This window comes from Pelodiscus sinensis, chromosome 3 (genome assembly GCF_049634645.1).
Source record: "Pelodiscus sinensis isolate JC-2024 chromosome 3, ASM4963464v1, whole genome shotgun sequence".
Taxonomy (NCBI): Eukaryota; Metazoa; Chordata; order Testudines; family Trionychidae; genus Pelodiscus; species Pelodiscus sinensis.
The window spans coordinates 187,781,433-187,802,546 of NC_134713.1; the positions used below are offsets into that span (position 1 = coordinate 187,781,433).

At 45.6% G+C, this 21,114-nt stretch overlaps 1 protein-coding gene across 5 annotated transcripts in view; it reads right to left on the bottom strand.

The window, feature by feature from the left end:
• Window positions 1-21,114, bottom strand: part of MACROD2 (mono-ADP ribosylhydrolase 2) — a 1,395,588-nt gene that overhangs the window by 1,314,711 nt on the left and 59,763 nt on the right. For all 5 annotated transcript variants that reach the window (XM_075925642.1, XM_075925641.1, XM_075925640.1 and 2 more), the window contains exon 3: window positions 5,391-5,498. In XM_075925642.1, coding sequence (XP_075781757.1) covers window positions 5,391-5,498 — 108 coding nt within the window. The remainder of the gene's footprint in view (window positions 1-5,390; window positions 5,499-21,114) is intronic.

Genomic DNA, 21,114 nt, shown 5'->3' on the forward strand with positions numbered 1-21,114 from the left:
AACCTGTCAGTTAAGTAACTGCCTGCAGTTCAGCTAAATATATGGAAGTACTCAAGAAGGGAAAACCTTACAAGCAATTCAGAATTATTTCTTTTTTGTTATTTCCACTTTTGGTACTAAAAACAGTTTCAATTGCAACTTTTTTGTATCAATATTAATTTAGTTAGTTATTTGTTAAGAATTCTTACCCAGGATGGTAAATTAAATCTACTGCTTATCCGTATATTCTACGTGTCTTGTGTTTTTAGCATTCAAAAACGGTTTTAATATTTTTCCTATCCTTTTGCCATCTAAATGCAAATTCAGCAAAATATTTATGGAGAAAATGGTTTGCGCATAATTGTCATCTTATTTAAGATGACCACATTTTGCAAATTCAAAACACTCACTCTTAAATGCTCTAACAATAGTCAGGCAGGTCCGCTCAACCCGCTATTATAGAGCATGCATCTGAATTAATTCTCCTCAAAAGCTACAAGATGAAAATTCTATGCGATAAATTAAAATGCCAAATGAAATGGATTAGCAATCAGTGAAATTGCCTGATAGGCTGTCAGATCCATTCTGGATTAGAATTCATCCTCTCCTCCCACCTGTTCATTAAGCACCAAGTTCAAGGCAACTTCAGTGATTGATTGCACATTAACAAGCTGTTTATAAGGGGAGGTGTAGCTCAGCCAGTCAACATTTCTATACTTACACATTCGTTTGAGCATAATTCAGAGATAATATATGCAGTTCACAATTTTAATCTATAACAAATACTTCTACCTTGAAGTTTAATTTTGGGCATGGGATGCAATGCTTCATATAATTAAAATTTAACAGAGCGAATCACATTATACCTCAAGGTCAACAGAAACAGTTGGGAAGGGGGGGGGGGGTTAAACCATAGTTCCGCTGTTCCTCAGAGTTATGACAAAAGTATAACAAAAGCAAGGAATTTATTTCCATGTTCCAAGCAAAAGTTGCCTGCAGAAACTAACCAACTTAAGCTACAAGGGAAAACTGGAGCAAACCACAAAATAATTAACCCAGGTTTTTGTTTGAAGACACAATCCACTTTTAACTCTAATCCTACAGAAAGCTCCAAGGGATCTTTAATAACCTTCAATGATCAATATCTTGGTTTCACATCTCAACCAAAAACCGCACAGTACCGTCAACAGTGTTTTTTACAATCAATACTAATTTAAGAGAGTGGATTACTAGTATTGAATCACTATTATCACTCGAATACTCTAAGGATTCCTTGTCTCTCCCATTTAATTTTGTTATAGGTTGACTCCTTTTAGACTGAGATCGGACAGGATTAAAATACGGCTGTAAGCTTCAACAATACTTAATTTTCTCTGAAGAATTCCAATGGACTAGAGATCTTGATATTGCTTTCTGCTGTGAGTTTTAGTAACAGGAGCATCAAGAAACTAAATGTTTAACCAGATCTATAAATATTATTAGAGAACAGATCTAGATAGCAACAGGGAGATCAAAAAATCCTTCCAATGTATCTAATGTCAGATTTGCACATACCCTCCATGCATGTGGTATCAAAGACAAAAGGGGAAGAAAAGGCTGACCCACCCCTGGTCCTACCCTTGGAGGCTAAGAAGCAAATGACCGTATTGATCCCCAGGTGTGTTCAAAATACAGGACTATGTAGCACTTTAAAGACTAACAAGATGGTTTATTAGATGATGAGCTTTCATGGGCCAGACCCACTTCCTCAGATCAAATAGTGGAAGAAAGTAGTCACCAGACTAACACGGCTACATTTCTATCACTAGTCAGGTGTGTTCAGTGAGCTCGTTGTCATTTGATGCTGCAGGAGCCATGGATTGGGAATGTGGCCATGGGCCACTGTTGACAAAATATGACATGAAGTCTTCATCCTGGTTGTTTCCAGTGCATCCCAGGGACTTTAGCCTGCTAGGGTTTCAGATTGAGAGCCATTTCTATTTTGATCAAGCCATGAGTCATATGCTGCTTTTGAACAATTCAGCTCCATGCTGGAGTCGGCAGTAGTGCAAAAGACTGGCTTGCCTCACACGGATGGACTCCATATTTGCAGTAAGGTTAGAAGGTGCCACGGGATTACTTGTTTTTAAAGTTACAGACTAAAACCACTGCCCCTCTGAGACAATTAAAAGTTCATGCGAAAGGCACTTCCAAACCTAACTGTGCACCTCAGGCTCCCCATACCATGGGAAAAAAGAGTCCAGAAGGCTCTATGTATAAATGTTAATGTACCGGGGCATCCAGCTGGCAAGAATTCAGGGTGTTTCTAAGGTTACCTACGCAGAAGTTGGAATCGGTCAGGAAAATGCTACAAGCTTTCAAAAAGGGGCAAAAAAGGCAACTGTAGTTGGGCACGGGGCACCTAAACTTTTCATGGCAGATGTTGGGCACAAAATGCAAGACCAAGAGCCATCTGGATTCTGTCTGCTCTGAACTGTAAAAACCCCACCACTTCATCAGAATGACAAGGGGGGTGAAAGAAAACTTACGAGGGTAGACAAGATCCCTGGTAGAGTTTAACGGAGTTTCAATATTGCATTTAGACTGTTGGCTCAAAAGTGAGCTGTATGAACAGTCTAATACCTAAAGAAGCATAGGTGCAGGAGTTTACTTTCAAGGAGAGTGGAGAGTAGAAAGATGGCCAGAAAACCGGGGGCCATGGGGTATTTCAGAGGACAGGAACTTCCTTGCTTTCCCCTCCCCTCCCCTCCCCCCCCCCCCCCCCCCCCCCGATATGGGAGGCACTTGTTATTTGGGAAGGAGGCTGTTAGAAAAGTCCATTTCTCATGTGACATCCAACCGGGGGTCTATATTGTACGTAGATCGTCAGCTAAGATTGCTCAAGTAACTAAGTAGGTGAAGGCCTTCGTTACTGATGCGTAACATGGATTGGGAATGTCGCCATGGGCCACAACCTTTTTCATGTAGGGCCTATCCCAATGCATTCTTTCAACTTCAGGATGACAGTTCTGGAAACTCACTCCACACACCAGCAAGGATCCACAGGCAATACCTCAATAACTGTGGAGCCTTGGCTCAATGCATCTTTCGGACTAATAGAGTGCTCTGTTGTCCCATGGGCTCTGAGGGCTTATAAGGCCAGCCTTTTGGAGTTCACCTAATTTAGGGCCATGGATGTTGCTGGACCAAAGAGCCTCAGATTTGGGAGCCTCAGATGGGTCTGGCAGCATATAGAGAGCCCCTGCCTTGGCCGGGAAACCCCCGGCATCAGCAGGGCCAGGCAACAATTGGGGGGTGCTTTCCCTGGCCAGGGAACACCAGGTGACTAGAGAATCTCAGCCAGGGAACCCCAGTTGCAGTAAAGCTGTCAGCAGCCGTGCAACCCTAGCCAGGAATCCCAACAAACCCCCGGTGGCAGCGAGGCTGTCAGAGGCAGGCGGCCGGAGTCCCCACGGGTCACGGGGCCAGCCACAGAGGTGGGGAAGCTGGGTGCCCAGGCTGGGGACCCCCCGGCAGCAGTAGGGCTAGCAACAGCTGGGAGGTCCCAGCTGGGAACCCCGAGGAACACACTGTGGCAGCAGGGCCAGCAGCAGCCATGAAGTCCCTGCCAGGAACCCTGGAGGCAATGGGTGAGCTGCCATGCCGGTCCAGTGTTAACTAAAATTCTAGAATGCCTGCATAACTCCTTGAACTGCACTTAGGCACATGAGAGCATTCTGTACCACACTGTAATAAACACACATTACAGTAATATTAAGACATGAGTTATTTCCACTGAAATTAAAGCTGAAGTTGAATTCATTTGCCAGAAATTCCAGAAGGAAGCATGACTGCAAAAAGCATGGTGAAATACCTGACCCACTAATGGCAAGACTTACGGACATTTACATTCGTTTAAGAATAAACCAGCCTACATTGTATACCCCTCACTCTACTGTCTGAACAGCTATGGGAGAGCTGCAAGCAGGAGCGTGGGATCAGTAGAGCGAGGCAGGGCAGGGGGCTAGCCTCCCAAGAGGAAGCTTCACCTGCTGCTCATGGCTTCAGCCATAAAATAATTCATGTGTATTTGCAGCTCAGCTAACAATTTCAAGTTTAGTGAAACACAATTTCATGGATTCTCCCCCCCCCCCCCCCCCCCTCTCAATTCTGCTAGTTTAGGAACTAACTTACTTAACTTAATTGTTTAACAATTGTTCTATCTTGCATTTAGCAATGACACTGGAGTAACACTATAGGTTGGGCTCTGAAAAGAAATAAGCTGGAAATGAATCTGCCCCTTCAGCGAAGGATTTAAAATAATAAACTTTCTACATAAATAAAATAAAACAAACAACATTAAGAAACATAGGCATGTTTTCCATAGGCAATATCTATGGGGGGAAAAAAAGTCACACCAATTTAAAATTGAACAATATATCATAATTCAGAGTAACTATTTTATACCTACCTATTCAATACCTTGAACTAATACATTTCTTTTTTCATTTAGCAACTTCTGTATCAGTTTTAAATCCTTATGACAATCCAACCAGCTCCCACACATTTTATGAGGTTGAATTTTAAAAAAGACTCAATTGTAACAAACAAAAATCTAACATTATTTCTGCATACAACACTAAATCCTTGAAATAAATAAGCAATACAACAAAAACAACTTGCAGGTAAGCCTGAACAATAAAGAACACCTATGACATCCAGTAGTCATAGCAAAGATAGTCCATCCTCATCTGGGGGAGAAGGGGTGAGAGGCAAAAAGCCTTATCCTGCTACAAATTCTTAAACTGATGGGCTTTGTACTGTAACAGTACAGATCCAGACATTCTGGATATTTCATACCATGGAAGGGAGTGAACACCTAATTAGTGGAGCCTTCTTTGATGGAGAATGTGCTGCCAGCAGCTCCCTTTCTCAAAAGAGCTCCCAAGTCTCTGCTGAATGCAACCTGGCAGTATAGGGAGATAAATGGTCTTTCAAGCAAGTAGGCAGGTCCTAAGCCATTCACCAAAACTTCAAGATACACACAAAAACCAGTAAGAAGATAATGCCAAAGTGCTCATCTCTTAAAAATAAACTTCCTGGCCGCACGTACATCATATTGCAGGACTAGTCCGATCTCAATGTGGCAAAGCACTAAAATTAGATGTCAAAGTGTAAATACTCAACTTTCCAAATTAAGTAATAAAATAAAGATCAGTGATGTCATAGTGTACACCAGCACATAGTGGTGCTTTCACAAAAAGTTTTCACAATAATGGCACACAGAATAAAATAATCTTCTGAACACAGATTACCAACTCTATGAAAAGCAGTTCAAGGGTTACGATTTCCACAACATTGATTACAGAGCTTTCCCCTCCCTTATCAGAACTGTATATTTCTAAATATAATTATATTAAACATTTTCTTACCTGCATTAACTATAGCATCAATCTCAAGCAATGTAATGTCACCTCTGTAGAGAGAAACCTTCTCACTCAGACTTTTCTTCAGCTGCAAAGCTTCCTTAGTGTTTTCATCTGCAAACCAAGAAAAAAGGATTATCTAATCATGAAGGATTAGAATACCAAAAATTGTAACATCTTACATTAGAAATTGAAAACATGGAGACAAGATTCACTAAGAGCGTCCCATTCCACTACCATCGTCAGTTTAACAGAATATCTAATCATTATCCGTACACTTGCTCCCCACCCCACAGCTGTACCTGCTGCAGTGTGTCCCTGCCCTGTGGCTTTAGCAGGGGCTGGAGCCAGAGCTGTGCCCATTTACCCATCCATGGCAGAGAAGCTGGGGCTGTCAATCCTACCCCATAGGGATTGGGCTGTCAGTCCTTCTCCTTCCTCAGTAAGATTGCTGCCCCCTCCCGCAATTATTTTTAGTGAAAATCACAGACAGGTTAATCCTGTCTGACTTCCATTAAAAATAACAGTTACAAAATCTTAACTTTACCTATGGGATTATTCTTAGGAAACCTACTAGTTATGACAATTTTCAGTTTCACCCCTAGAGGGCACTCATAACTCAAAAAAAGGTACACAAGCACTTGAGAACCACTGTACCAGTTAAACTAAGTTTTGGGAGTTTTTGCTTAAAAACAAAGCCCCCATTAATACCAATAAATTATTAATCAGTTTATATACACCTATAGAATAATAAGGTTAAACAAAATAGCTAGAATAAATATTAAAAAAATGAAGCCTTTCCAAACTACTTTCCTTCTTTGACAGCTCTACTTGTCTAGAAGACGGGGTAAGAGGGAAACAGTAGGTAGGATACATTTTTATTTTAATAAGGTTTTACAGTCCCAAATGGACTCTTATAAGCCAACTAGCAAAAGGTAGTCTAGATAAGATTACTGTGAAATGAGTGCATAATTGTCTTTAAATATCAGTGGTTTGCTGTTAAACAGGGTGAGGGGGTGGTTATCTAATAGGGTCGCTCAGGGATCTGACCTTGAGCCAATACTATTCTGTATTTTCATTAATGAATTGGATAATGGAGTGGAGAGTACACTTATGAAACCTGTAGATGACAGCAAACTGGGAAGAATTGAAAGCACTTAGAGAAAAGGGTTAAAAGTCAAAACAACCTTGACAATTGGAGAATTTATCTGCAATTTTCCCTCCTCACCCACCCCCACACACAAAAAAAGGAGGGGGAAGGTCAATAGAAACAAGTACATAGTGCTACACTTAGAAGATTAAAGGGAAAAAATCAAATTCACACCAAATTCACATACAGAATGATTAATAACTGGCTAGAACTAGAAGGCACCGCTGCTCATAATGGTCTTGGGGTTAGGGTGATTCAAAAAATGGATTAGGCATCACTGTAGTCAAGAAAAAGACTAGTGTAATTTAAAGTATATTAACAGAAGTGTCATAAGACAGTCAAGGTAATTGTTTTAGCAGTGGTGAAGCCTCAACTCTAGTACAGTGCCCACATCTGGGTACCACATTTTAGGAAAAGGTGTGGATATATTTTAGTGTATCCTGGAGAAAGTACCAAAAATGATACAAGGTTTAAAAAACTGACCCATGAAGCAAGGTTAAAAATACTGGCTGTTTCATCTTTAAAAAAGATTAAGCAGGGACTAAATAGTGAACAGTTTTCAGTTGGGTTTAGGGCTGTTATAGAGAGGAGGGTGATCGATTGTTCATGTCCACTGAAGGTAGGACAAGTAGCAATGGGCTTTATTTGTGACAAGGTAGATTTAGGCTAGATATTAGGGGAAAACTTTTCAACTACAAGGAGAACCAAATTTTGGATTGATTCCAAGGAAGTTTATGGACTCAATCATGGGAAGTTTAAAATAAAAGATAGGCCAAAAGCTTATCAGGGATGGGTTAGGTTTACTTCATCGGACATCAAAACAGGGGCTAGACTTGACCTCTGGAGTTCCTTTCCAGCCCTAAATTTCTATAATTGTATTCAATTCCATACCTGATCAGAGAAAAAGCATTGTACATACAAGCATTTTTACAATTAGTTTGTCTTTTTGCTAACAGTCATAGCACAAAAAGCAACAAATCACAAAAACAAACAAACCACCACACCTGCAGGGAAAATGCAGAGAATGAGGGGAATCTTGATTGCTGCATTAATTACAGAAAGTTATTCTTAAGTTCTAGAACAGTTACAAGAATGCCAACTTTTAGGTAAGAAACAAGGAAGAAAGAAAAGAGAAAGAAAGAAAGTCTAAGAAAAAAATAAATAAATTCATCGTAATTAAGATAATTTGCAAGGGTCATAAAAGTAGCCCAACCATCAAAAATACATAGAATCCCATCATTCATGGAAAATCATGGAAGACAGGATAGATTCTGAAAGACTGGAAAATGGCAAATACAGTGCACATCTATAAAAAGGGAAATAAGAACAACCCAGGAAACTACGGAGCAGTCAGTTTAACTTCTATTCAAGGAAAGATAATGGAGCAAATAATTAAGGAATTCATCTGCAAACATCTGGAAGAAAATAAGGTGATAGCAGCCAGCATGCGTTTGTAAATAACATTATCACGTCAAACCAATCTGATAGCTTTCTTTGATAGGATAACCAGGGCTAGACAAATAATGCAATCTACTCACCCCTGGCGAATAGACTGCAACCCAGAAAAGCCAGGTTCGGGCGATCCGAACATGCGCAGATCTGCGCGAGCATAGATCGCCGGATAGTGGGGCTGGCGAGCGGGGCTTGCTGCAGTTTGGCAAACCCTGAGGATAACGAGTCTTGTGGTATACTTAGACTTTAGTAAGGCATTTGATACAGTTTCGCATCTTATCAATAAACCAGGCAAATACAACTTAGATGAGACTTCTATAATGTGGGTGCATACCAGGCTGGATAACTGTTCTCAGAGAGTAGTTATTAACGGTTCATACTCCTGCTGAAAGAGCATAACAAGTGAGGTTCTGCAAGGGTTTGTTTTGGGACCAGGTCTGTTCAATATCATCATCAACTTGGAGAGTACGCTTATTAAGTTTGCCAATGACACCCAGCTCAGAGGGGTTGCAACTGCTTTGGAGGACTGGGTCATAATTCAAAATGATCTGGACAAACTGGAGAAATGGTCTGAGATAAAGAGGATGAAGTTTAAAAAGGACAAAAGTAACGTACTCCATTTAGGATGGAACTATCAGTTTCACACAAACAGAATGGGAAACGATTGTCTAGGAAGGAGTACTGAGGATGGGACAAGAACCAATGGGCTTAACCTGCAGCAAGGGAGATTTAGGTTGGACATTAGGAAAAACTTCCTGTCAGGATGGCTAAACACTGGAATAAGTTGCCTAGGGAGGTTGTGGAATCTCTGTCTCTGGAGATATTTAAGAACAGGGTAGACAGACATCCATCAGGCAGGGGACCAGGGGTGGCCCAACCTATGGCTCTGGAGCTACCCGTGGCTCTTCTGAAGTTAATATGTGGCTTCTTGCTCAGGCACCGACTCGAGGCCTGAAACTACAGGTGCCAACTTTCCAGTGCTCAGCTCCTGGCTCCACCACCTCCTCCAAGCGTATTGTGCCCTCGCGCTTTCCCTCCCCCACAGAGCCTCCTGAGTGCCATGAAACAGCTGATTTCAGTGGGCAGAAGGCATGGGGAAGAAAGAGGAGGCAACGATGGGTGGGGCTGCTGGTGGGCAAAAGATACTGAAGATGAGAGAGGAGGATCCTGATGGGGACTGCTGATAAATTACCGTATTTTCCGGCGTATAGGGCGACTGGGCATATAAGACGACCCCCTATTTTTTTAATTAAAAGATAGGGTTTCATCTTATACCCCAATGCCCCTCCGCCTCCTTTGCTCCCGGTGTCCCTGGTCTGCTGGAGATGGTCCCCAGCAGACCAGAGGCACCGGGAGCAAAGCCGCAGCAGCTTTGAAAGCCTCGGGGGAAGCCGGCGGCCGGGCAGCCCAGGCGCGCTTGAGCTGCCCCCCCACCGGAGCCCCTCCGCGGCTTTGAAAGCCTCGGGTGAAGCCGGCGGCGGGGCATCCCAGGCGCGCCTGAGATGTATACCCGGCGTACAAGACGACCCCCGATTTTTGGGGGATGTTTTTTAACATCAGAGGTCGTCTTGTACGCTGGAATATACGGTACTGTAGCTCTTTGGCAATGTGCATTGGCAAACTGTGGCTCCTTCTCAGGCTCAGTTGGCCACATCTGATCTAAACGGTACTTGGTCCTGCTGTGAGGGCAGGGGACTGGACTCTCTCTCTCTCTCTCGAGGTCCCTTCCAATTCTAGTGTTCTATGATTCTACTATGTCAGGGCCATAACCAGGGTCAAATAAGTCTATGGATGATGGCACAGCTCCAAGCTGCACTTTGACACATTCTTACCCATCCCTTGTTAACTCTGGCAACATGCCCCATACTTAACCCCTACTTGCACAGCCCACCTGCCATGACATGCTCCCCATGGCACTTGCAGCTCTGCAGCTCAGAGCTTTGGTGCCTGCCCTGCCAGAGGAATGTGCTGCCCAACACAGGGAGAAGGGCAAGAAGGGGCTCCTGAGCAGCCAGCCAGCACAATGGCTCTAAGCAGAGTCATTCTGTTCATAGGACAGTTCCAGGCAGCCATTCTAGGCCCTGCACTTTGGGGGGAAGGAGGCGGGATGGGGTCCCACAGTGCCTGCCTCAGCCATCCTACGGATAGGACTCATGAGGCCCAGGCTGCCCCAAGAGATTACCTGGGGGCCTAGAGTGGGGTGCTAGCAAGGTTCAGGCTCGCAGCATTCTCCACATTGCTCTGCCATCCATCTCGCAGCAGTGGGAAGTGGAGCACTCTAGCACCAGCCCCAGAGTGCTCCACTTTATGGTACCAGGAGGAAAGTGGAGCAATGTAGCTGGGGGAAAAGGTAGCAGGGATAAACAGACTTGCCAGGTCACCCTGGTTTCCACTGCCATGATGGGGGGGGGGGGGAGCAACCCCTGCTGCCACCAGCTCCAGACCCCAGTAATTCCCGAGCTCGCATCATTCGAGGAGGGAGCAGAAAGGGGCTTCGGGTAAGGAATGCAATGAAGTGAGGGAGCAGAGTGGGGGCGGGGTTTGGGGTCAAGCCTGCAGTGATGAGTTGCCCCAAGCCCAGCTGGGGTATGGTGTGGGGGGGGGGATTGTCCCACGCCATGTACCCCCCTCAGGATGACACTGGTGTTGAGAGCTAGGGGCCCCAAGCAGGCCAGATAGCTTCCTACAGCTTTCATTCTGCCAGCTCCTAGCAAGAGGTGACAGTCTTCCATCTGTAAGACGTGCCCCCAGAATTTGAAGGCTTCTGTGTTAAATGGAATGCAGAAATTGGGGCAGGAGGGGAGAGGAAGACTATGTGTCCCCACGCATTACCTGTAGAGGGGGCACATACAATTGCTCAACCCAAGTGCTAAAATGCCTATTTACAGCTCTATATTACACAGGGTATGTCTACACTTCAAAGTTAATTCGAACTAACGGACTTTAGTTCGAATTAACTTTAATAGACGCTACACTAGCGCTCCGCTAGTTCGAACTTAATTCGAACTAGCAGAGCGCTTAGTTCGAACTAGGTAAACCTCATTCTACGAGGACTAAGCCTAGTTCGAACTTACCAGTTCGAATTAAGGGGTGTGTAGCCCCTTAATTCGAACTAGTGGGAGGCTAGCCCTCCCCAGCTTTCCCTGGTGGCCACTCTGGCCAACACCAGGGAAACTCGTCTGCCCCCCTCCCGGCCCCGGACCCCTTAAAGGGGCATGGGCTGGCTACGATGCCTGTGCCAGGTGCAAGCCTGCCAGCACCCAGCTAGCAGACCCTGTACCTGGCACGGCTCAAGCCAGCCACCCGATGCCCCCCAGCCCTCCCCCTATTCCCGGGACCAGGCTGACGGCTCCCGGGAGCTTGCCCGGGACCGCAAGAGGCGGGCACCCGCCTGGGCTAGTGCGGACATTGTGGACCTCGTCCACAACCTCCGCACTAGGCACAGGAGAGTGGCCGTCTAGGGCAGGAGAGCTGCCAGCCTGGCCACCCAGGAGCAGGTATGCATGAAAATCAAGGTGGTCCACTGAGACCCCCAACCCTGAGCCCTGAGCTTACAATGGCCGTACTGGGTCAGACCAAAGGTCCATCTAGCCCAGTAGCCTGTCTGCCGACAGCGGCCGACCCTAGGGACCCTGGAGGGGATGGACCAAAGACAATGACCAAGCCATTTGTCTCGTGCCATCCCTCTCCAGCCTTCCACAAACTTTGGGCAGGAACACCACTCCTACCCCCTGGCTAATACCTCTCCATGGACCCAACCTCCATCACTTTATCTCACTTCTCTTTAAACTCTGTTCTAGTTCTAGCCTTCACAGCCTCCTGCAGCAAGGAGTTCCACAAAGTTGACTCTTTGCTTTGTGAAGAACAACTTTCTGTTACTAGTTTGAAGCCTGCTACCCATTCCTTTCCTTTGGTGTCCTCTAGTCCTTCTATTATGGGAACTAATGAACTTTTCTTGATGCACCCTCTCCACCACACTCATGCTTTTATAGACCTCTATCCTTTCCCCCCCTCAGTCTCCTCCTTTCTAAGCTGAAAAGTCCCAGTCTCTTTAGCCTCTCTTCATATGGGACCTCTTCCAAACCCCTGATCATTTTAGTTGCCCTCCCCTCTCCCACCTCCTTTTCCCAGTCTCCCTGAGTTTTGTTCAATAAAGAGAGATTCTATTTTTGACCACACGTTTTCTTTATTTTGTGCATCAGGAAGGGGGGCTAGGGAAGGGTAAGTGGAAGGAGGTGAGGGAGGAATGGGGTACAAGCCCCCGATGGGGAGGACTGGGCTGGCTCTGCGGGCTTCTGGGGGTGGAAGCTCTCCTGCAGCCCCCCAATTGCCCCCTCTCCCCAGATGGCAGCCTGCGGCAAGTGCAGCCAGTCTGATGGCCGAGTGCTGTGATGTGCCCAGTGTGGGCACTCAGGGCACTCCAAGACAGGACTGATTTGCAAGTGGGGCACCCCTGAGAACTGTCTGTCCGGGGTGGGGGTCGGGTCCCTTTAAGCACAGCCCTCGGCTAGCCTGAGGCAGCAGCTCCACGCTCTAAGTCCTCATCTGATGCCCTGCTGGCACTGCTTCCGGCCATCCTTAACCCCGGTTCAGGGTCCACTTAATGTGGACATGCTAGTTCGAATTAGCAAAACGCTAATTCGAACTAGTTTTTTAGTCTGGATACATTAGTTCGAATTAGCTTAGTTCAAATTAACTAATTCGAACTAAGTTAGTTCGAATTAGCGCTGTAGTGTAGACATACCCATAGAGAGCTTTTGATGTGCAATGATCACAACTAAATCTAAAATATAGATAGCAACCAGATACAGTCCAAGTGGTACAAATTACTCAGGGAAAAAAATGTAGCATGGAGGAAGCTACAGAAGCATTAGACTTTACACACTCATGGTTTAAACTTCTTTTGTAAACTTAGAAAAGGAGGAAGGAAGCTTATTCTGCCTTCCGATTATACCTGTGTGGTCAATTCATTTACACAGAGCATACAAGGAGGTTGCCAGATCTGGCAGTAATTTATCAGTACACAATTTTACAAGTCATGTTTTAGACAGTAAACTAAACATATGTTCATTTATGTACTGTAGGTGTTTGCGTCATAAGTACAATACTAAGCTGACATTTTTATAGTAAATATTCTGTCATATTATAGTAGTCACTCCTCCGTAGACTTGGACTCAATCCCACATCAGGTCACAAGTGAAAATGAGCTGTCAAACTGACAATTTAATGACAAAACATTTTTCAAACCTCAAAAGATTCAGTGAAATCCTTCATTACAAACCAAAAAGCGAAAAGGGAAGATTTCATGGGAGTAATGAAAGCATGTGTACAATGCTCTCATAACACTTTTCTTCTCTTTGCTTTGAGCAATTTACCATCGTTACAGTACTAAGTATCATAGGATCATAGAATAATAGGACTGGAAGGGACCTCAAGAGGTCATCAAATCCAGCCCCCCGCCCTCAAGGCAGGACCAAGATCCGTCTACACCATCCCTGACAGATGTCTATCTAACCTGTTCTTAAATATCTCCAGAGAGGGAGATTCCATCACCTCCCTTGGCAATTTATTCCAATATTTGACCACCCTGACAGTTAGGAATTTTTTCCTAATGTCCAATCTAAACCTCCCCTGCTGCACTTTAAGCCCATTGTCCTGTCCTCAGAAACCAAGAGGAACAAATTTTCTCCTTCCTCCTTGTGACACCCTTTTAGATATTTGAAAACCGCTATCATGTCCCCCCTTAATCTTCTTTTTTCCAAACTAAACAAGCCCAGTTCATGAAGCCTGGCTTCATAGGTCATGTTCTCTAGACCTTTAATCATTCTTGTCGCTCTTCTCTGTACCCTTTCCAATTTCTCCACATCTTTCTTGAAATGTGGCGCCCAGAACTGGACACAGTACTCCAGCTGAGGCCTAACTAGTGCAGAGTAGAGCGGCAGAATGACTTCACGAGTTTTGCTTACAACACACCTGTTGATACAACCTAGAATCATATTTGCTTTTTTTGCAACAACATTACACTGTTGACTCATATTCAACTTGTGGTCCACTATGACCCCTAGATCCCTTTCCGCCATGCTCCTTCCTAGACAGTCACTTCCCATCTTGTATGTATGGAACTGATTGTTCCTTCCTACGTGGAGCACTTTGCATTTCTCTTTATTAAACCTCATCATGTTTACCTCTGACCATTTCTCTAACTTGCTAAGGTCATTTTGAATTATGTCCCTATCCTCCAAAGAAGTCGCAACCCCACCCAGTTTGGTATCTTCTGCAAACTTAATAAGCGTACTCTCTATCCCAATATCTACATCATTGATGAAGATATTGAACAGTACGGGTCCCAAAACAGACCCTTGAGGAAAGGGATAACAAGTGGAGTTCCAGCAGGATTTAGCACCGTTAACAACAACTCTCTGACTATGGTTATCCAGCCAATTATGCACCCACCTTATTGTGGCCCTAAGTTATATTTGCCTAGTTTATCAATAAGAATATCATGCGAGACCGTATCAAATGCCTTACTAAAGTCTAGGTATATGACATCCACCGCTTCTCCCTTATCCACAAGGCTCGTTATCCTATCAAAGAAAGCTATCAGATTAGTTTGGCATGACTTGTTCTTCACAAACCCATGCTGGCTATTCCCTATCACTTTATTACCTTCCAAGTGTTTGCATATGATTTCCTTAATTACCTGCTCCATTATCTTCCCTGGGACAGACGTTAAACTGACCGGTCTGTAGTTTCCTGGGTTGTTCTTATTCCCCTTTTTATAGATGGGCACAATATTTGCCCTTTTCCAGTCTTCTGGAATCTCCCCTGTCTGCCATGATTTTTTCAAAGATCATACATAGCTAAAGGCTCAGATACCTCCTCTATCAGCTCCTTGAGTATCCTGGGATGCATTTCATCAGGACCTGGTGACTTGCTGACATCTAACTTTTCTAAGTGATTTTTAACTTGTTCTTTGTGTATCCTATCTTCTAAACTTACCCTCTCTCTGCTTGTATTCACTACGTTATGCACACCTCCAGACTTCTCGTTGAAGACTGAAACAAAGAAGTCATTGAGCATCTCTGCCATTTCCAAGTTTCCTGTTACTGCTTCTCCCTCCTCACTGACCAGTGGGCCTACCCTGTCCTTGGTCTTCCTCTTGCTTTTAATGTATTTATAAAAGGTCTTCTTGTTTCCCTTTATGCCTGTAGCTAGTTTGATCTCATTTTGTGCCTTTGCCTTTCTAATCTTGCCCCTGCATTCCCGTGTTGCTTGCCTATATTCATCCTTTGTTATTTGTCCTAGTTTCCATTTTTTATATGACTCCTTTTTTATTTTGAGTATGCCTTAGTTTTGCTTTGATTGGTATCAGTTCTGTAAGTACAAAAGAATATAATCTCATTAACTGCTTTAGACCATGAGTATGAGTCTGAAGACAAAACAACTCGTGGTTTATCCAGGTTTTGGGAGAACTGCCGTCTACAGCCATATTTGTCAAAACTAATATCAAAGTTAGTGGAAGTTAACAGTTCAAAACCGACAAACCAACACTTACAGGATGATACTGGTATATGTTCAACCACCATACATCTGGTCATTATCTAGATCCATTTTTTACTGCATATAGCTATCTCCTCTCCAGATATTCATTCCAAATCTCTGGATCACTTCTGATGAATGGCACGGTTAGATTCTCCCATCATTTCAATGCATGAGCATTCAGGAAGCATGGACCTGAGTTCTGGGTTTGTTTCTGTGGGTTCTCAGATAGGAAGCAAATCCAATTCTGGATCTGCCAACGTGATTGCAAATCTTTCTAGTGTAGTCACTGGGGCGGGGAGGAGTTTGGAGATGCTGACCTTATGATGCACTCTTCTTCTCCTCGTGCATCACTCCTCAAAAGTGGACAAATTCTAATGTGCATCTCGCATGCTTTGAGGTTGACCTTTAAGGTGACTTTGTATCTAAAAAGGCATGTGCTTCTTAAAATAGAATTCTTGTGCTCAACTAGCTGTACAGCACTGCTTTCAGTGTACAGGGAACCTCCATGAGGACCATCTAGTCAGCCCATGAAGTTTAGCCCTGATGAGCATGCTCTCACTGCCAGGGATTTGCCCTGTCAAGGATTTCAGGGTTGGGGATCTTGTCCCGCCATTTGATGTTGCAGGTAGATCTTAGGCAATAAAGGTAGAAGCTCTTTGATGTGATTTTGATAGAGCATTCATGTTTCACCCACAGAGGAGTAAGGTGAGTACAACAGCACAACCAGTTGGTATCCTAGTTCTGGGACACATTTCACACTCCATCCAGAGCCTATGGGTGAGCCTACCAAATACCATGCTGGCTTCTGCCAGAGGCTCAAAGATCTCATCAGAAAACCTGCCATTCATTGCTGGAAAACATGCTACCCTGATAGGAGCAGAACTTCTTCACTGAGTTAAGGGTGTGTTGTCAACTGTGGGATGGGATGACAAGGCTTTTATGATGATGGTGGTCTAGGACAAGTATATAACCCTAGTCTTTTTTCAGGCTGATTGAGACTGAACCGTTTTTGAGGCATAAGCAATGTAGTCCGCAATAAGCTAAATGTCTGAGTGTGTGTGCAATGCAGGCACTAGTCAGTGAACAGGAGCTCTTTTAATAGCAGTTTGGCATGGGCCCTGAATCACTGTAGATTGGGTGAGATTGGATGGTGAGACATGTATGCCTCTGACAAGTCCTGGAACACGAACAAGAGCAAGGCTGAAAAGAGAGTGGCAAAGAGAACTGGAGCCATTGCACATCCTTGTTTGGTATAGTTGATGATGGGGAAGGCTTTTCATCAGACACCACACTCCATCACCCTGGCTGTCATGCTACTGTGTAGTGAGCACATAATCATTTTCTGGGCAGCCAAATTCATGGAGGTGTTTCCATAGGCCTTCACGAGTCACTCTGTCTAATGCCTTCTTCAGCTAAAACATCAGACACAGTTCACAAGCCTTCACTCATATTTTTCACGTTGTTAAGTTCATGTCCACAGTGCCCCAGCCAGCACAAAAAATCCACACTGACACTGGATACACCACGTCCACTAAGTGAGTGTTGAGTTGAGTTGAGGACAACCTGCGCAAGGATATTGCCTGTTGCAGACAGCAGCAAGATTCTGTGGTGGTGGTCACAGCTAAACATACTTCCCTTCCTTTTATAATGGCAGACTATAAAAAAAAACATTCTTAAACTTCTAGGGGCCCAGTACTCCCACTCTTTAGAGCCCTGTAAATCCACAAGTATTTTCATCAGCAGATGTGGAAATCCGCAGATCTTTTCTCTAGATGCGGATACCAATTTTGTATCCACACAGGACTCTGCCTATTCTGCTATAGTCTTGAAAAGGCTGGGCAATTTCCTTAGCAAGTGGGCATCTCCACATTTGTGTCCTTCAGATGGAATGCTCTTATGACCTGGAGACTTACCCATGAACAAGTCTGGTGGATGGCTTAAGAAAATGCATCTAAACTAAAGGTCCACAGTCAGTTCCTTCACCACAGTATGCCGTGAAAGAGAGTCAATGGCTTCTGGCTCTTTACATGAAAGCTGCTGGGGATGCAATTCCACTCAGAGTAGTAACACAGGCGGTTGTTTTAGGATTCAGCCTTATGAGGAATTGTATTAAGTGACAGTTTGAGTCAGTAGGAGATGGGCTGAGATCTAAAATGATTCAGAAAAGTTCTTCTTCCCTTTGAAGCAGGGGTGGGGAACCCTTTTTGGGTCAGGGTCCGCTGACCCATAGGGGGGAAAAAAATCAGTCAGGGGCTGCACACCAGCAAGAAGCAAAGAAATAACAAAACACACACACAAAAACCCTCTTTGATTGAGGAAAAAGAAAGATACTCCCCACATTTCCCTCATACACCAGAGCTTAGGGGGACTCAGGCTAGTAGATTGTGAGTGCTCCATCCCCATGGGGAAATGGTGGGTGGAGGGGGGGAAGAGTTGGAGCATCAGCACAGGCTCCCCAATGCTGGGGGAAGCCTCAGGAGCCAGGTCCAGACTAACCACCGAGGGCCGCATTCAGCCCCCTAGGCCGAGGTTCCCCTCCCCTGCTTTAAAGATACAGTCTAAACAATTCTGGAGCATTATAGAACAGCTTATTACTTTTCATTGATGTTTTCACACAGAAGTGCTTTGATAGCCTACTACTTCTATATGAACCCAACCCACCAGCGGCAGACAACACCTACTTTGACAGTAGGTTATACAACTGTTTACTGAACTGCAACAGAAGGCTGAGGATCAGCCTTCCAATATTATATTCTTGTCTTGGTGAGGACAGTGTTGTCTAGTGGGAATAGCAGATAACAGAAGTAAGACTCCTAGATGGTACTGGTTTATTAATGTTTTCAATATATAAAACGATTGCTATTCATGCTTGGTTCTGAAAGTGCTTTATGAAAGTATGTATGTGCACTATGGCATATTCAGAACACAAAGGAAAAGCAACTAGCTATTTTGAGCGTGGCCCAAAGGGTTGGATTTTTTTTTGTTTGTTTTTGCCCAAATTCTGCACTTCTTTCCAACTTGAACAGGTTTTCCTGGGGACAATGAAACGGCATCTATCTGACCCAGATTTATGCTATGCCAAATTTCAAGTTCCTGCTCAATTATTCAGAGATGGCAAAGCAATTTTAAAAAGGAAACACACATTTTTAACACTGACAAAACTATATTAATGGCTACCCTTAGTGTCAAAAACAGTACCAGTTTTGCTGAAGTCCCCACCTCTCAACCCTTTTAAAAAATAACCATTTCATTACAGAAATTCCATCCAAATATAGATGGTCATTTATCCAGGCCAAGGAAGCGAGACCAGGTAGCTACTCAGGGTGCAAAGCCATGAAGGGTGGGGGACAGAGCCACATGCCCCACCCCCAGACTATTATCTTGCCATTTAGAAGCAGCTTTCTTGCCAGGAGCCAGCAGATTAGAAGTTGGGACTGTCTGGGCCACTGACTCTCTATGGTGTGGGAGTCAGAATGTTTTCTAGCTGCCAGACAAACCCTCCCTGCCCTGCTCCCCAAGCCAGTTTGCTTCTGAATACTCCAAGGTGTGCACCAACACACTCTTGCCTCTTCCCCACGAGACTGCTGCCAATCATGATGTCCCCTGGAGCTGGCGCCTGCCCACAGTACCCGCCTGTGATTAGGTGCTCCCTGAGGCACTTGTGACTGTACTGATGCCAGCTGGGCTCCACAGAGCATCACTGGCTGGCATTAGGGTGCTTTGATGGAGAAGCAAGAGCATGTCAGGGGCACAGCTCAAAATTGTGTGGTCTTCCAGTCAGCCAGCTAGTGCTTTGGCTGCCACATCACAAAGCCATAAGCCTGAGTGGGCTGGATAGCTCCCACCAGCTTCTAATCCAACTGTTTTCCAACTGTGTTAAATGGAAGTCAGCCATCTGGAGGTGCATGACCCCATATGTCCTCCATGTTTCCTCTAGAGGGCACAAATATGCTTACTAGCCCCAGGTGCTAAAACGCGTAAGTGTCACTCTGTCAAGTCAAAGAATCATAGAAGATGAGGGTTGGAAAAAAGACCTCAAAAAGTTTAAGTCCAATGCTCAAAGCAAGACTAACCCCAACTAAATCATCCCAGCCAAGGATTTGTCAAACCTGGCCTTAAAAGTATGTAAGGGTAGAGTTCCTGTCACCTCCCTAAGTCCTCTTCTCTAGAATTGCCACTTAGGGTATGTCTACACTTCAGCACTAATTCAAAACTAACTTAGTTCGAATTAGTTAATTCGAACTAAGCTAATTCGAATTAGCGCCTCTAGACTTAAAAACTAGTTTGAATTAGCATTTTGCTAATTCGAACTAGTGCGTCCACACCAATTGGACGCTGGGGCGCATTTAAGGGCAGCTGAAACCGGTTCCGGCAGGGCATCAGGTCAGTAGTTGCTTTGTGTGGCTGCTGTCTGAGGCTATTGGAGGCTCGTGCTTAAAGGGACCCCCCGGACAGCCAGTTTTCAGCTTTTCCGCTTGCTTGCCTACCTCGCCGAGGGGCAGCAAAGTGTTTTTCTCTGCGCCTGCCTGTATTGGTGGTTCCCTTTGGGGACGCCGCCGCAGTTGGCAACATGGAGCCAGAGTTGGCAACACAGTGCAGTTTTTGGACTTGCTGCTGCAAGCCTGCCAGCAATGGCTGGAGGCTGCCTGGCACCACCTGGTGCACGTCAGCTCCCTACCTCTCTGCCTGGCCTCCCTGGGGGCCGTGGAGGAGCCGCAGCAGCGCCCGGACGCCAGCGTACCCAGCCGCATCTGGCATCTGGACACCAGCAGTGACTGGTGGGACCGCATCGTCCTGGAGCGCTGGGGAGACAGACAGTGGACCCAGAACTTCAGGATGAAGAGGGACACCTTCCTGGAGCTCTGCGAGTGGCTCGCCCCTGCTCTGCGGCGACAGGACACTCGCATGAGGCCCGCCATCCCCCTCCAGAAGTGTGTGGCCATCGCCCTCTGGAAGCTCTCCACGCCGGACAGCTACCGATCCGTCGGGAACCAGTTCGGCGTGGGGAGATCCACCGTCGGAACAGTGCTCTTGCAGGTACGGCACCCACAGGCCAATGGGCTGCGGGGGAGAGGAGGCGAAAGTGCCCCACACCGGAGGGTTCGGTCTGTCCCGGCTGTACTACACGCCGCCCACGGGGGTTGCTTCCAGGAGTGGAGTGCGGGGCAGTGCCAGGGAATGAACAGTCCCAGCCACCCGGGCACCCCAGTGATTCGTGGTTTGCTGTGTCTCTCTGCAGGTGGTCAAGGCGATCAACCGGGTGCTGCTCCGCAGGGTGGTCCACCTCGCCAACCCGGACGCCGTCATCCGGGGGTTCGGCGCCCTCGGCTTCCCCTACTGCAGGGGGGCCATCGACGGGACGCACATCCCCATCCGTGCCCCGGAACACCAGGCCTCTCAGTACATCAACCGGAAGAGGTACTTCTCCGTGCTCCTGCAGGCCATGTGTGACCACCGGGGCCAGTTCATGGACATTAATGTGGGCTGGTCCGGCAAGGCACACGACGCACGGGTGTACCAGAACTCCTCCGTGTGCCAGAGGCTGCAGGCCGGGACCTTTTTCCCTGACCGCCACATCAGGGTCGG